The 17,598-nt window shown below is 39.0% G+C and overlaps 1 protein-coding gene across 1 annotated transcript; it reads left to right on the top strand.

Moving 5' to 3' along the window:
* The first annotated feature begins 504 nt into the window (after positions 1-504).
* Pskh2 (protein serine kinase H2) lies at positions 505-16,128 on the top strand. Its single transcript, XM_076835769.1, has 3 exons — positions 505-680; positions 5,082-5,748; positions 15,775-16,128. Exons 1-3 carry the CDS (start codon positions 505-507, stop codon positions 16,126-16,128), a joined length of 1,197 nt encoding a protein of 398 aa, XP_076691884.1.
* Positions 16,129-17,598: the final 1,470 nt, after the last annotated feature.

The following is a 17,598-nucleotide window of genomic DNA, read 5'->3' as shown; positions in this document are numbered from 1 at the left end:
TCAAAAGTTAAGCTGCTGAAGCTGGCCTTGAACCTGCAATCTTCCTACTGGCTGGGATTACAGGTGTGCACCAACAGGCCTGGCAGTGATAATGTTCATGGCATCTGAATATGAGCTCAGCTACAGAAACATAAGAGTTCTTCAGAAGGACTACATACTCCATGGAACTGTGTGATTTTATATGTTCACTTTCTTCCCAATTTGGAGACCTTTAGAAAAGGGAGGCCCAAAGGGTTAAGCCCAGGCTCCTGCCTTCTAGTCCACCTTGTTTTTAACCTTGTTAAATTTTACATATAAATAGTCGGTCAATGTTGATCAAGGCACTGTGACCATCAGCGGGGGCACTTGGAGGCTTATCTTCTTAACTGGGACCTCGCCGGGGGCCTCTTTCAAAGTCCCCTGGGAGCAGGTCACAGGTTCCTCCCCCTTCCAGCTGTCCTAAGGATAAATGAGCAGGGCTTGGCGGCTACTTGCTCAGCCCCCACCTCCCCCGGAGCGCCCCAGATGGGTTGCGGAGCCAGCAAGAAGGTGGTCCCAGAACCTCCCGCGCTGGCCCAGGTCAAGCCGGAGGGTCAAAGCCAAGGCAGCGTGGGAGGTGGGCAGGAGGTGGCGGCTCAGGCAGCTCAGAGCATGCAGGTGGCCCGCTTCCGAGCCAAGTTCGACTCCCGGGTCCTCGCCAGGTAAAGCGCCAGGTGAAGCACCAGGAGGGACTGTCCTGGAACTGGGTTGAGAAAGATAAACTATTGACCAGACTGCCTTAACTTTCAGGTCAGCTTGCCTAAACTTTGGACAGGTTTATTCCAGATTATAGACCTTAGATCTCCCTTAGATCTCCTTTGAGAAAGGAACGTCTTTTTCAAGGGCATCCAAATCATCCCTTTAAATTGTAATCCTCAAGGAAGATTTAGGGCCACTATCTCCCAGTCTCTGTGGGAGGGTGGGGGAGCGACTTCAGCAGGAATCAATTAGCAAGCACTGATGGCTGTCATGCCCACAGCGACCTCCAGTACTTCTGCAGTGGCGCTCCTGAAACTTTTCTTGCTTTTTAAAAAATAGAGTTGAGTTCACGCTGTCTGCTACTGCAGTCTTGATTCCTATTGAGATAGTCTGGAATAGAGGTTTCCCTGCTGTTTTTTTTTAAATTTAATATTTATTTTTTAGTATTTATTTGGTATTTAGTATTATTTGCAGACACAACATCTTTGTTTGTATGTGGTGCTGAGAATTGAACCCGGAGCGCACGCATGCCAGGCGAGCGCGCTACCGCTTGAGCCACATCCCCAGCCCCTCCCTGCTGTTTTTAGTAAGTGTCCAATACAAGTTCTTCTTGACATCTCTGAGCAAGGAGTAGAGAGATGAGGAAAAGGAGAACCAGAGCAGCAGCAAGAAGAGGGAGGGAATTCCTGCCCTTGGAGCTGGAAGGAGCAAGCCTCCCAAGCTCTGTAAGGGGAGTAGCACTGCCACTCATATCCTGGGGCTGGGCCAGCAGACTTGATTTGCAAGTATCTTCTTAAATCCTATAAAGTGGGATTGTAACTAATGGAATAGAATGGGCCTTTGAGTCAGACTCCCCAATCCACTAGCACCTCTTGTGTCATGTGCCATTTGGAATGTTCCTTTGCCTTTCTTCTTTCTCAATTTCTGCCTCTGTAAGATGGGAATGATAATATCTGTTGCATTGTTGTGAGGATAACTAAACTAATATGTGTAAATCGTGCTGTGCAATGCATGGCACAAGGCCTCATTTAGATAGTAGTGCAGTAGTTATTTTATTTCTTTTTTAGTTCTTGAGGTATTAGGTGTTGAACTCAGGACCTCCCACATGCTGGGGGGAGTACTCTATCACTGAGCCAATTTTTGTCTTCATGAAATAATAATTAAGACCTAGCTAGCCCTAGGTAGGAAATGAGCAGATTGCGGGTGGATTAGCCTGAGAACTAATTTCCTCAGAGTGTCATGTTGGACACATCAACTAAGGGAGCCACAGAATCCCCTTTTGCTCTGCAGTGTTTGGGGGACACAGTGATGGGTGACCCAGTATGCTTCCTCCACATTTGTAGACCTAGAATTATATGCTCATTTCATCAAGGTGAATCCATGCAGAACCATTCTCAGCTTCCTGGAGAGGAATCAGTCTAGTAGCTGCTAAGCTAAAAGAAGAGCCAAACTGGCTGATGTGACTGAACTTTGATCTGAATGGACACAGGTTCTTGTCAATACAGAATTGGTTAAGTGGCACCAGCTCTGGTCACCTATAGTCAGGGAGTCTATTCTACTGGATCTGTTCTTTATTACCACAGTAATTTCCACCCCTTTGAGCATAAAGGAGGAATAACATTTTAAAGGCTTCCGAGACTAACTCAGAGGCCATCTTTAACTGATAAAGAGTTGAATCTGAGAAGGTTAAGCCACTTGTCCAAGTTAGTGGCAGAATTGGGAACACAGTTCTCTTTCCTTCCCATTTTGATTCCATTTATCACTAGCAAAAAAGAGATGATAGAATTTAAATCTGACTATATTTACTTTCTCTTGGGAGCTCATTATCATTGCTTCATCATACAGGCAGTGATATTACAGTATTATTATTTCCATGTTTTGTTTTGTTTTTTTGAGGTGCTGGGAATTGAATTCAGGTCCTTATACATGCCAGGAAAGCCGTCTATTATTGAGATGTATCCCTAGCTCCCTCATTTATTTTTTTTTACCCATGTTCAAAAATTCCCTGCTGTAGCAGCTGAGGTTAAGGTAATATTTTCAATTTACACAATCTGGAATGATGTGAAATTGCACTGTCTATAAAAGTAACTTTGAGGCTGCTTTGTGAGAGGTGGGAATGGAAAGACCTCCTAAAAGCATTTTCCTCTGCTTGATTTCATCACCACTTAAAGTTTTCAAAATATATGTAATGATTCAGGAAAAATATATATTCTGGGAATGAGTCTCTCATTGGACATTTATTGCTGCCCCTCTGTGCTATGTACTACACAAGGTCATAGTCAGAAGTGGTCAAGATCTATGTCCGGCAGGGACTACCAGGCAAAACTGAGGTTGCAGGAATTTGTTACGGAACATGGCACAGGTCGTTAATCAAAGTAAGAACGTTATTTCCACTGCTTTAAATCTTGGCTTGAAGCCTCCTGTTTCCCTCACTGCCAAATCACTAGCATTTTTCCCCCTAAATATTTTGTATTTAACAGTATCGAACAAAGCTCCTTTTATTTGTGCAAAAGATTATAGTTCCTGAAAAATGGTATTTTGTTTGATAACTAACAATGAATTCTGTGAGCAAATGAGTTTGCTTGCAGTTTTGAGGGTATAGCGATAAATTAGTATTTGCAAAGTGCTTTCATCCACGTTAGAGGTAATGTAAAACTTGATCTGAAAAGCAATAGGATTTGAAATGCCTGTGATTATCTTCGAAATCACACTGAGAGAGTATGTGAATAAAAAAGCAGAGTTGGACAAGGAAGAGGGAGAAAATCTATTTAAGATTACTAAATTGCTATCTGTTTTGATAAGGTAATTGGCCAGAAAATTAAATGCACTGTGTAGAACAAAAGCTGCTTTCTGTAAGCTGGTACAGCCAAATGTCATTTTTACTCAGTAAGCCCAGGAATATAAGGAACAAATAAATAGGCAAAAATAAAAATTATAAGAATAAGCTCAGAAAAAGAAATAAGGCCATTTAAAATACATTGATATTTGCATTTGAAACTTTGGTATTGAGTATGTGATTTAAAAAATTGCCTTCTCCCTTGGTACATTCCATTCTCTGGCATCCTTCCTTGGGAGAGATTTTCAAAAGAGAGAATACTAAATTGTGGTGCAAATAAGAAAATCTGGGTTCTAGTCCTCATTTAAGCAAAAAATGAACTAACTTGTTTTTCAGATTTCCTCATCTGTACAATGAGGATTTGGGTTAAATATTGCTTCTGCTGAAAAAAAAAAAAAGTGTGTGCGGGGGGAGGCTTTTAAGTCTAGCACTTTTTCAACATTTCTTCAATAAAGGCTGAATTGGATAGGATTCTTAAATTTAAGTAGAAGTTTATATACTAAAATGTAAGATCCTTAGCATGTGAAATCTGAGCTAACTTCCTGGCCTTTTTGTGAGATACTAGTTGACACATTATTGACATATATTCTGTGTTAAAATTCTCTTTACTGCTTAGAAATTGCAAATGTAGAAGAAAGGGGTGGAGACTGTGGAAAGCTGAGGCTTCAGGGTGGCCTTAACACTACTCCCACCAGACCTCTGAAACCTGCTGTTACAGATAGCTCAGCCAAGTTTACTTTTCTGTATTAAGATCTACTGTGGATGAGGTATGCCTGGGACAGAGCCCAAAGTCAGGTAACCCAAAGGAACATACTGTTTGCTCCTATGATGGTATTCTCCCTCTATTCAGAACTTACAAACAAGAGTAAGCTTCTTTTTTATTCTCTCCACCTGATTTGGTTGTTACTGGGGAAGAATGATAGAAACAAGTGTTGGAGGAAGGAAAGAAAAGAGTAGAGGGAGGCCCTAAAATTCTTTTAGGAAATTGAAGTGAACAACATTTAAAGGGGTTCAATTTGAATCCCATCAATTTCAGCTACCATCTGTCCATCTGTGAGGCCTTGGGAAGTCTTTTTTTTTAAGCTTTAATTTCCTTATCTGAGAAAGGGGGTTATTATTATGTCACCTACTAGGGTTTCCATAGGGCTGAAGTTTAAAACAAAAATTCCTGGCACATAATAAATGCATAATAAATGGTAGCTATTATTGTTAAGACTGTCTTTCTACCAACTAAAGACCCTTTTTTCATTTGCCTCCATTTCAACAAAGGATTTGAAGTAGCTTTCAAAAATAAATATGAGGGTTAGGGATATAGCTCAGTTGGTAGAATGCTTGCCTCGCCTGCACAAGGCTCTGGGTTCAATCCCCAGCATCACAATAAGTTAATAAATGAATGTGAGGAGTAATAAACAAGGAAATCTGGTGGGGGGGGATATAAAGATAGAAAGATGACATAAAGCCTGGGCTTCAATAATTTTGAGACTCATCACTTCAGGGGACAATGGCTTTGGATCTTCTTCCCCAACAGATATGACATCAAAGCCATCATCGGTACAGGCAGCTTCAGCAAGGTTGTCAGGGTGGAGCGCAAGACCACCAAGAAGCCTTTTGCCATTAAGGTGATGGAAACCAGAGTGAACGAAGGTCGGGAAGCGTGTGAGGCTGAGCTCAGTGTCCTGAGGCGAGTTAGCCATCCTTACATTGTCCAGCTCGAGGAGATCTTCGAGGCCCAGGATCGAGTTTACCTGGTGATGGAGCTGGCTACAGGAGGGGAGCTCTTTGATCGACTGGTTGCTCAGGGATCATTTACAGAGCGGGATGCCGTCAGAATCCTCTGCATGGTTGCTGATGGGATTAGGTATTTGCATGCTTTGCGAATAACTCACAGGGACCTAAAGCCTGAAAATCTCTTATACTATCATCCAGGTGCAGAGTCGAAAATTTTAATCACAGATTTTGGTTTAGCACACTCTGGGAACAAAAGTGGCGATTGGACCATGAGGACGCTCTGCGGGACCCCAGAGTACATGGCCCCCGAGATTTTGTTAAGGAAACCTTATACCGGTGCTGTGGATATGTGGGCTCTGGGTGTAATCACCTACATTTTACTTAGCGGATCCCTGCCTTTCGATGATGAAAGCCACACGAGACTTTACAGGAAGATTCTGAAAGGCAAATATAATTATACAGGAGAGGTAAGAGAACATTACTTTATGCCTGTTGTGTGGGCCTAGAATAAAGTTTCTTAGACATTTAAGGCTGGATGATTCTGTATTGGTGGGAATGGGAGTCTGGGGGGGTGGGAGGGGGGAATGGGGGCTGTCCTGTGCACCATCTCTGGCCTCTACTCACTAGTTACCAGTAACTCAACTTCCCCATCCAAAGTGTCATTGCAAGTGTTCCTCCTTGGGCAAAATTGTCCCTGATTGAGAGCTCTTGGTCTCAAGGAACCAAGGGCCTTGATTAGTGAGCTTTATAGTTAGCCCTTGAACTGCTAGTATTTCAGATAAGTGAGTTAGTTAAGTTTTTTTTTTTTCCTTCCCTCAGTACTTGGGGCCTGATCTGGCAAATAGAGGAATGTGTACCTTAGAATCTTGGCATGGTGCTTAGCTGTTTGGTAAACGGATTTTCTGCCTCAAGTCTAGATGATCAATCTCTTTTTGTGATATAGTGTTTACTCTGGGAAATGTGTAAGCTTCCAGCTTGGGTAAAGCATTGATCCATTGTTTAGACTCAGAACTCTCAGTGCTCATGAATGTGTTCACTTTTCATTGCTCTGGCCAGGGAAGGAAAGTTGCCAAGGATTGCGTGTGGGGAGCTAAACAAAATAGTAAATTCATTTTATGTAGGACAAGTGACCCAACTTATTTTACTTTGATTTTTTTCATAAAGAAAAATACTGATACAATGCAATACTGTTAATTATTAAAAATTTAAAAATGTCCACACTCACTAATGACCAAAGAAATGCACTTGAAAACAAAAATATCCTTCTTTTTGTCTTTCAGATTGAAAAATTCTCAATTATTTCTGATCATTGCTGCTAAATGCTACTAAGCTCTCTCATTTATTGCTGGTAGAGGGGGAATTGTCACAGTTTTCCTGGAAAGTTGATTGAATCTAGAAGTATATTAAAAAAATGTACATATTTTGATTGGTGATTCCCCTTCTAAGACTCAGAGGAAATAATCCCAGATGCAGCAAAGTTTCAGATGTTCATATGAGTTGTATTTACGAATATTATCCTAAGAGAATGTGTGAATAAATTATGGAATATCGATATGATACAGTATTCTAGCTCCTGATTTATGCCTGTTTAAAAATTTTAAGGGCATTGGAAAATGTTCACAATATATGCCAAATGGAAAAAAAAAGAGCTGGTTTGGGAATTATGGATCATTTTGTTTTCTTCTTTATATTTTAAATATTTTATATCCCTGTATTTGTTTTGTGTACAAGTAACATATATTTCTGTTTTGGTTATCTATCTTTGCAACAGTTTGTTGTGCAATAATAGATAACCAAAACATAGGGGCTGAAAGCAACACCAATTTTATCATGGCACATGATTCTGTGGGTTGATGGGGCTCATCTTAGGAAGATTTTGCTCCCCATACTATGGGGTGGGACTGTAGTCATCTGGGGACTCGACTGGAATGGAATGTCCACTCAAATATCTGACATCTTGGTTGGGGTGGCTGGAAAACTAGGTTCATTATCATCTCTTGGCCTTTCAGGTGTCTTTGTCTGCATGCTATTTCTCCAGCAGGGCAGCCAGAAAATGGAGTATTCCAAAAGAGAGAGTGGAAGTGGGCAGTTATCTTTAAGGCTGGATGTGGAAATGGCACAGGATCACTTTCACCTCATTCCAAGTGAGAGGAAATCACATGGAGTGTGGCTACTGGATGGTGTCCTCCATTGAGGGGCCATATTTGGACCAGATATCTCAACACATTTTTTTTAGTGTGAAAAAATAATGACAATACTCTGTTAAAAGTCTTTTTGTCAGGTTTAATTCAGAGGATTTCTAAGTTTTGGTTTCCCAGAAGCAATCCTGAGAAGAGGATTCATGTGCAAGTGATTTGCTAGGGACAGACTCCCAGGGGGGCAGAGCACGTGGTGGGGGTAGCAGGGCAGGGAAGTGCAGGGGCCCAGGCCACAGAGGGTCCACCCCATTCAGCAGAGAAGTTACTTATCAGTGTTGTCCAGAGGCAGAGAGGTAGATTTGCACATGCTTACCTCTCTGCTGCTCAAGTGGGGTTCTGCTGGTGGTAAATTCTCCAGCTTTCTGGGGTTCAGGCAAATAAAAGGGTCAAGTGTGCTGGGTTTTAGAAGTTAAGCACTTTAAAGGAGGGCTATGTGCCTACATACAAAAAAGAGGGGCCTGGAGTCCAGATGGAGCACGAACACCTTCTCCACAGTAGAAACCCCAAGGCTCCTCTGTTCCTCTAGGAGATGCCTATCTGTAGCCCCAGAGTACTGACAGCTGTGAGAGTGTAGCACTTACAATTAGTTATTGTTTATATGTTCCCTTGACTGTCTTCCTCATGGTGACCAGGCGCTCATCCGTCAGCCTAGGAGACCATAACAGAAATCATAGTCTGAGTGACATAAACAATGGACATTTACTTCTCATGGTTTTGAAGACTGGGAAGTCCAAGATCAAGGGACTGGCAAAGTAGTTTCAGTCTGACGCCTCTTCTCCTAGGTTGTAGATGGCTGCTATCTTGCTCTATGCCCCCATGGCCTAGACCTTGGGTGTTCAGCCTAGTCCTTGGGTGCTCAGAAAGAGCCTTCTGGTGTTCCTTTTTATAAAGGCACTATCAGATCAGGGCCTTACCTTTAATTTAACTTCATTACTTCTCTCTCTCTCTCTCTCTTTTATTTTTTGGTGGTGCTGGGGATTGAACCCAGGGCCTTGGGCATGTGAGGTAAGCACTCTACCAACTGAGCTATATTCCCCAGCCCCTAACTTAGTTACTTCTTTTCAACCTTAATTACTCCCTTAGAGGCCACATCTTTGAACACAGCCACCTTGGGGATGAGAGCTTCAACATACGATTTTTTTGGGTACAGAAACATTCAGTTCCAAACACCTCAGAGTCATGGTGATAGACCCTAAAAAGTATATCATCATGTTTTTTTTTCTTTGTCTGTCATTATATTATTGTCTACTTAGCACTTATTGACAAGCTTATTAATTCCTAATGCACAAATTTATTTAAAAATTAGGGTGACCACCTCATCTGAAAGCCTAGATGTTAGAATAAAGGCCACACTAATCATGTCCACATCTTAATACATAGAACCTGGGAATGTTGTCTTATATGACAAAAGGGAATTTGCAGAAGTGACTAAGTTAAGGGTCTAGAGATGGGGAGATCATCCTGGATTATCTGGGTTCATATAGAAGGTGAAAGTTAGAGGAGAGATAGCTATGGAAACAGGTGGGAGTGACATACTTTGAAGATGGAGGAAGGGGACACAAATGAAGGAATGAGGGCAGTAATAAGAAACTAGAAAAGGCCAGGAATAATTTCTCCCCAGAGACTCTATAAGGAACGCAGATCTCGTAACACCTTAATTTCAGCCTATAAACCAATTTTGAATTTTTGGTTTACAGATTTCTAAGAAAATTTGCCTTTAAAAAAATGTCTTTAAGTCTATAACAGAAATTTCAGGAATGATGTTTTTTGTGCATCTGTGTTTCTTCTCTGGAATTCAGGTGGACAAAGTGAATTAAATAGGATGAGAGCGTCCAGGGATCCGTGTTGTATATAGCTCCTATGGTGAAGAAGAGTGATATGTTTAATATAAACATCCAATTTCTTTTTTCTTGGTTCTGGGAATTGAATCCAGGTCCTTGAGCATGCTAGACAAGTGATCTAGCCACTAAACTATATCCCAAGCCTTCTAAATACCAAATATTTTATTAGAAACCCAGTCCAATCTATGCATTAGCCCCATTCACATGTAAGTAAAAATTAGCTCTAATATTAATATTTTAACTGTTTTGGATTTTAGTATGAAATATGTTCTTTTTCATGAAGTCTCCAGGCCCAACTAGGCTTCACCTCTTACACAGGTTCTGCTATCCTGGCCACCAAACCTTTAAGGCACTGTCCTTTGGGGGACACTTAAGGTTAATCCTATAGTACTGTGGGAGCAATGGAAGAGGGACAATCACTGCTTAGAGACTTGGGCCAGATTCCATAAAGAAGGTGACCTTTGTGCTGTATTGGAGGAAAGGTGAGAAGTTTCTTAAAGGGAGGAGATAAACATATTCCAAACAGAACAACATATGGGAAAGCACATAAAAGGGAATAAATTGTCTATTGAAATGTAAGAATTTCTGAGCTTGTGTGTGTATCATACGCATGTGTGTACATACATGATTGCTGATGTAAATATTTCACAACGCAGTGCAATAGAATGGTTAGGAACACAATCTGGAACAATACTGGCTGGATTCCACTACCAGCTCTGCCATTTACTAACTGTGCAATTTTGATCATGCTTTTTAACTTCTCTGTATTTCTGTTTCCACATTAAATAGGATGAGAGCTTCCATTACTGTTTGTAAAGCAGTAGAGTTGTGGCAAAGATTAAATGAACGAATAGATGTAAGTGCTTAGAATAGTTTCACATGTGTTCCAAGCAGAGTTGGTGCTATTTATGCATTAGCTATTTCTGTTATTGTTACTATTAACATGGAAAACTGGGGTTGAAAGTTTGCATATCACTTAAGTAAGTTATGAGTTATATGGTTTTAACAGTACAAAACTTATTTACCAAGTGTAACTTTTTTATCTTTTAAATGGAATACCAAGCAAGGTTTGGTGTTAGAATTTTAATACTAATGATATATTGCAAGCATTCTTGCCAATGAGTTGTTTAAATGTACTCCTCTATATCACAGTGAATTTTTTTTGGTGGGAAATAATTTGACAATAAAATGAATCTTACAACTGTATGAGCCAGGTATCAAGGATAAATACTGGCACTAAAAACGTGTGTGTGTATTTGTGTGTGTGTGTGTGTGTGTGTGTGTGTGTGTGTGTGTGTGTTTTATATTCATTTAAAAACCCACATGGACATTGATAAAAAATGATCCCCACCTGCTTAGGCTCAGCCATGATCCCTAGAGGAAAGTTTATTGATAGACTCCCTTAGAAGTAACAATTTGATAGATTATGTTCATTTTCAGCAGACACAACTCCAATTTCATTCTGTCCTCTGATCTCACTAATATCCCTTGTTCTATCTTTATTTAGACTTCATTCAGGTTGTTAAGCAGAAAAAAGAGAGAGAGGAACTTTGAGGAACGCAGAAGATTCAGTGCTGTAATGCCCTCTCCTCTTTCCACCACAACTAGAATTCCAGTAATGGATTATTATGTCCCCTTCTTTAAAATTTTTTTTTAGCTGTTGACAGGCCTTTATTTTATTCATTTATTTATATCCAGTGCTCATAATCAAACCCAGAGCCTCACACATGCAAAGCACGTGTTCTACTACTAAGCCACAATCCCAGCCCCTGATTATGCCCTTTTTCAGTTAAGCCAGCTTAGCCATAATTCCTCCAATTTAGCTTTCATTCCTAAGGTTTAGGAATGAAAAAAAAAATGTATATATGTATATATATGTGTATATATATAGATGCTCAGTAGTTTTTAATGATCTGTTTACTAGTAAAGATACTTTGAGGAAAACAATTTTAGTGGTTATAAAATTTTAGAAAATGTGCTTAATTTGCACTCTGTCACTTCCTTCATATCTGCTCTGAGTTACCTTTAAGGGAACACATACAAATCTTCCCTGAAACCCAACCCCAGACAATGAGTATTCTTTGGGCCTGGAGTTGGTTTGCATTGTGTTGTCTGTGCTGATGTTACCTCTGGACTGGGAAGGTGATGAGCAGAGTGGAAGAGAAGCCATGTCATCTGCTCCTTTGATTTTGCTGCACTCTCTACCTTAATATCAACAATGGAATCAGGAGCTGAGGGGAAAAGTTTTACCTGTACAAAAGAGCTAGAGACCTGGGAGTATCTGGATTTGATACTGTGTTTATATTATTTATATCACGGCTTCTGAGAGCCATATTATAGGAATTAGTTGTAAAACGTATGTTGGGTATAGAAGGATAAATCAACTGCTGATTTGGAGTTCAAGAGGTAACCTGTTTGTTTTGATTACTCTTCTTAGGTTCTTTCCCTGGAGAAAAAAAATGGAACACTCCTCTTTTCAACTTCTGATGCTTCAAAAAATGCTCAAAAACTTTAAACTCTACTCAATCCTCTTCAATTTCAGCATTTTCCTGGTTGGTAAAGAAGTGGGATCCCTGCCCTCATGGTAGAGCCTCTGTAGTCATGAAAATGACCGCTTTTTGAGCCTGAGATGGGGTTAATTACCTCTCCATGTTTAAATCATATGTCACCTATAACCTATAAATGTGAATTCACTTTTTCCAGAGTTTGCAAATGCCCAGGAAAAGGGAGCATTTTAAATCTGATATAATTAGTCTAAACTGTGTCTCGGAGCAGTTTCAGCTTTGGCAAAGGTAAAGCACAATTTAAAGTCTGCTTTACAGATGGGGAATAAAGAAAAACATTAAATATCAGTGACATAAAATAATCTATGGAACCTCCTGCTGTTTGAGAAAGAATACTTTTCCCTGAGTTTATTGCTAGTGCAGTCCTGGGGAGTTAATCTGTCCTTTTGGGCACATTGCATAAAATTTGATTGTGAAGCCTTGAGTTAAATAATATGAAAACCAAACACTAATGTTAAAGAAGGAAGGAGAATGCAAGTCAGAGGGTTGTCACCAATAGAAATTTTTTCTAAAATTATTATTTTTTTAGGGGACAGATGCTACATTGAGAGGTTTTCATGCAAGGATTTGAATTATAACAAATTCTTCTTCTTCTTCTTCTTCTTCTTCTTCTTATTATTATTATTATTATTATTATTATTATTATCATTTTGGTGCTGGAATCAAACCCAGAGCCTTGCATATGCTAGGCAAGTGCTTTACTACTTAGGTACAACCATAACACCCCCATCTGTTTTTTTTTTTTAAATAGATATTTGTAGATTTTTTGGAAAATATTTAACTCCATCAATGAAATTAGTACCATATTCATCAATAAACTTTATATTTAGAAAATTGTAACATGAATTGCAACCCTAAAATTCAAAGTTTTGTATTAAGAACTTAAGAGATTGTGGTGTGTGCGTGTCTGTGTTTGTCATGCTTGATTTTAGAAAGATATTTTTAATAATTCTCTTCGGGCATTTCTGAAAAGGAGCTAAGAAATATGAAAGCTTTGACTAGTCACAGGAATATTGTTCATTTCTAAAATCAGTTTTTATATGCTTATCAATCTTTTGCATAGACTTCAACCTACTAATTGGCAAAGAACCAGAATCAGATGAGAAAAAGAAGAAGATGGATAAAAGGGCCTGAATCACTTACAAATATTATTTATTACTTGCAAATAATTTAATTAAACCATCTTTGCATGAAAGAAAGTTCTATCTTTATTTTCACATAGTTAATTAACCCAGAACATTTTGGGGGGGAATGCCCAGAGCCTGACGTGCCAGCTGAGTACTCTACCCCCTGGCCTCACCCCCAGTCAATATTATTTTTTTGAGGGCACCCATTTACCATGGTAATAATATGTGGAACTAGTCTGGCAAGTATTGGATAATATTCATATTTCATTTCTCTACATATCATCAAATATATCCACAAGAGCTAAGGAATGAGTTAAGTTGTGAGAATTTAGTAGTAACTCATAAAACAATAACAAAAATCTATGCAATATTGAATATTTTTATATACTCAATTTGATTCTAGTAGTGCTCTTGTGAAAATGATAGTAGGGTCCCAATTTTTCGGAGGAAACTGTCATCTGAGGTTGCAGAGCTGTGTGTGGCTGGGCAGACTGTCTAGTTCAGGCCCACTGACCTCAGTCTCTTGTTTTTTCCTCATTAAAGTGGATTAACAGGCTGAACCCAAGCCAGCCCAAACCCAACCTGAGATTGCTGAAAACAGTCAGACTAAGGTGAATTTTGGAGGCAGTGGGGATGGCTGAGCCTGGGATGAGAAATTATGAGGAAAGCTTCATTGAATGTTAAAGTGAATGTTACTGTAAACATAGATGAAGGCATTGAATGATGTCATCAGGTGACTCCTGGTCCAGAGTGGGAATTTAATTCACTGTATGGTCTCCTAATTGTATTTGATCATATATCATTATTAGTTGAAAAAATTTTGAGCATTCTCACTCAGTTGTTATTCATTTGTAGACTATGTGCATGCATAGATATTAGTTTATTTTTTGCCTTATTAAACATAGGCAAAAATAAAATTTGGAGTAAGAAGATAAAAAATAAAATAGAAGCTTGTTTTCTTCCTGTACCTGCCCTTTTCTCATGCAATGTGAAACTGACTCATAGATACCGTCTGATTGTTCTTTATGGCTCAGGAATTGTATAATTTATAACTTGTATTTGAATAATAAGCTTTGGCTGAAGAACTTCTTTTCCAGCATACCAGTTACCTTATTTTCTGAAAGTGCTGTTTTTAATGTTCATTCATTTAGGGTCATTTTAATGAACTCTCCATATACCTTGATAATGTTTTATATTCTTTCCAGAAAGATTCAGTTCCTTGTCCTAAAATGTTCCATTGGAGACATCTAATTTAGCTTTCATTTAAATAATCTTGAGCCCAGATAAATGTGTCTGGATCCAGGGCCAAACAGATGTCTAGCCAGAATCAGAGGGCGAGTCCCTGTGTCAGCCCCGGATGTGCTTTGTCTAGACGAGTAACGTGTGCTTTTTATTTCCCCCATATTTTGATATTTGAAAAATATGTTCATTTATTTCATGTCTTCTATTTTTGGAGCAAATATTTCTCATATCTCATTTATCTAAATAAACTAAACAAAAAAAAGTTCTTTTACAGGTTTCTTGTTATTAAAATTAAGGTTAACAGAATGCTAAGAAATTATAGTGTGTGATGTCTACCTGTGGAGGTTGATTTTACCTTACACAAGGATAATGGCAATAGATTGGATATATTAAAAAAAATGCACCCACTAGAAATTGTGTTTTAGATACAGAAAATGGGCAATTTTTTCAATGTTTATCTGTTTCTCTCTTTGTAGAGGCTGGTTGATACAGAATTTAGTTTTTTTTCCCCGCCCTAAGTATTTGCTATGTAGTTGGTAGTTCGTTTTAAAAAATTCATTATCATTATTGTGTGTGTGTGTGTGTGTATGTATGTGTGTGTGTGTGTGTGTGTGTGTGTACTGGGATCAGACCCAAGGTCTTATACTAGACAATGTGCCACCATCCAGCTACAGCCTCAGCCCTATGTGTTGGTAAGTGATGCAGAAAACGAATTTAAATATAAAAACAATAGCTCATTTGTCCCCATCTTACAAATGTTGCTGTAACTGCTCCTATTGGACTTCAGGTGTATGTAAATGCCCTACATATTGACAGAAGGAGTCTGAACCCTCAGGCAGCTGGTTGTGCAGCCCACACTGTGCTGTATCTTTACTCCATGCTGAATTCCATTTGTAGTCAACTGATTGGGAACAAAGAGGGCCCTGTGTGTTTGAGGAAATTCACCACAGCGGGGTCCTTTGCTGAATTGCCCTGACTGTTCTTCTCTCTCCAGGCAGTGGAGACAGAGGCATCCTGAGTTTAGAGTAAGTTTTCAAAGGGAGAGAAAAATGGATAATTCCTCAATGCATTTGGCATTCCATTCTAGCTCATTCTCAGAGTCACAGGGACTCTGGGAGATGATCGCAGTGTGATAAACTCTAACTTATTGATGGGGCTTATTAAAATCAGCAGCTTTGCTGGTCCAGTTCCTGTCAACATGATGTGGGAATGTGGGCTGTGAATGGTAGCATGCTGCACAGATTTCTGAAGAAATTCTCATTTGTTGCTCAGAGAGTTTAGAGGAGAATTTCTGGGTTTGCTGGTTTTTTGTTTTGTTTTGTTTTTGCTAAAGAAAACTTATTTAGGGTATCTCCCAAAAGTGACTTTTTAGGTTTATTAATATATTACAGTAACAAAGTATTCAAATTGTTTATTTGAAAAAGTCTTTTGGATTTGATAGACATTGATCTGTTCAAGAATATGAATATCGTTGTGTGGGTTTTTATTTATTATCTTTTGCTCATTTATTTTTCTTCCCAGCCTTGGCCAAATATTTCTCACTTGGCAAAGGACTTTATAGACAAACTACTGATTTTGGAGGCTAGTCATCGAATGTCGGCTGGCCAGGCGCTGGACCATCCCTGGGTGATCACTATGGCTGCAGGGGCTTCCATGAACAATCTTCAGAGAGCCATTTCCCGGAACCTCACTCAGAGGACATCTCCCCAGTCTCAGAGTTCAGGATCTGCACATTCTTCTAAGTCACGTTATTCTCACAAATCAAAACACATGTGGACCAAGAGAAGCATGAAGATAGCAGAATCACCGCTACCGCACTTTTGTAAGCAGATGACTTCTAAAACCATTTTGTCCAATGTTAAACCAGATTCATGAGCTCCATTAATAGCAGTAGCTCAGGAGGGAACATTTCATCATGATTAGGGTACCACCTTAAAGCTCCAAGGACATGGGAGCATATGGTTACTGTTGATAACATTGATCCTTAGCTTTAGTAATTTTTTTTTTTTTGGTCTATAATCCTTCCTATATTTATTTCCTGAAAATATACTTCCACAAAAAGATAAATTATGCAGGAAAGCTGAGTGTGGTGGTGAGTGCTTGTAATCCCAGCTGCTCTGGAGTCTGATGTAGGAAGATTCCGAGTTCAAGGCCAGTGTGGGCACCCTAGGGAGACCCTGTCCCAAAATAAAATAAAAAAATGACTGGGGATGTAGCCTCTTGGTAGATCTCTTGCCTAACATGTGTGAGGCCCTGAGATCAATTCCTAGCATGCGTGTGTGTGCGCACACAAACACACAGATACTCACACGCACACACAGCATTGATTTTTTTTTTTTGATCTATTAGTGGCATTTCTAGAAATTTGTCCTACATATATTGCATTCTTGCAAAAGTATATAAAACATTGCTATTCATACAAACAGAAACTATAAGTAAGTGCCTTTCAAAAGGGCAGCTTGAAGTGTGTTACATCTTAGCAAAGGGCTACCATTTATGCAGCTATTGAAAATGATATGGCAGACTTACTGTCATTTTGTATGATATGTTATTATGTTAAATGAAGAAGCACATTGTTGATGGCTATTTCAGTATGATCTTGGTGTGACACAAATGTGTTCAGAGGTTTGAAAAATTGGTAAGAGGGCTGGGGATGTGGCTCAAGCGGTAACGCGCTAGCCTGGCATGCGCGGGGCGCTGGGTTCGATCCTCAGCACCACATAAAAATAAAATGAAGATGTTGTGTCCACCAAAAACTGAAAAATAAATATTAAAAAAAAAGAAAAATTGGTAAGAACTTGATAAAGATAGCGATTGTTCTGAGAAAGGAATAGGAAGTTATGGGTAGGAGGGAAAGGTTTACTTTTCATTTCACACATATTCCTGCCTTAAAAAATTTTTAATTGAAGTATTTGCTTCAAGTCTGTAGTAAAAAGGAAATCCAATTAAAACTGCAAGTGGAAGAAGGAAAATGATTGAAAAGAGAAGCTTGAATTAGCAGCTCTACAGGAATTGGTGAATGACTAATCAGATATGAAAACTGGTTCTTATTAATTGGATATTTTATATATTTGCTACTTAAGATTTTCAGAATAAAAATATCAATAAAAATTCAAAACGATATTAGTTTCTGATTCTTAAATAATTAGAAAACAGTTTTAAAAAATTAAAAAAAGAGAAGTTTTTTTTTTAACCTGAGACTGTTTTATCCTAACATTTATTGAGCACTTATTCTGTGCCAAATACCATGCAAAGATCTTTAACATAATTTATTTTATTTGCTCTTTATAACATATCTACGAGGTAAGTGTTATTCTTAACTTGGTTTTATACATGAAGCTCAGA

This window comes from Callospermophilus lateralis, chromosome 16, assembly GCF_048772815.1.
Source record: "Callospermophilus lateralis isolate mCalLat2 chromosome 16, mCalLat2.hap1, whole genome shotgun sequence".
NCBI lineage: Eukaryota > Metazoa > Chordata > Mammalia > Rodentia > Sciuridae > Callospermophilus > Callospermophilus lateralis.
The sequence above is the reverse complement of the archived record's forward strand: the minus strand, read 5'-3'. Positions and strand labels throughout refer to the sequence as shown.

Coding starts and splice junctions, on each gene's coding strand:
- Pskh2 (XM_076835769.1), top strand. CDS start 505: ATGGGTTGCGGAGCCAGCAAGAAGGTGGTCCCAGAACCTCCCGCGCTG. Junction 681..5,081: donor GACTCCCGGGTCCTCGCCAG/GTAAAGCGCCAG, acceptor CTTCCCCAACAG/ATATGACATCAAAGCCATCA. Junction 5,749..15,774: donor AATATAATTATACAGGAGAG/GTAAGAGAACAT, acceptor TTTTCTTCCCAG/CCTTGGCCAAATATTTCTCA.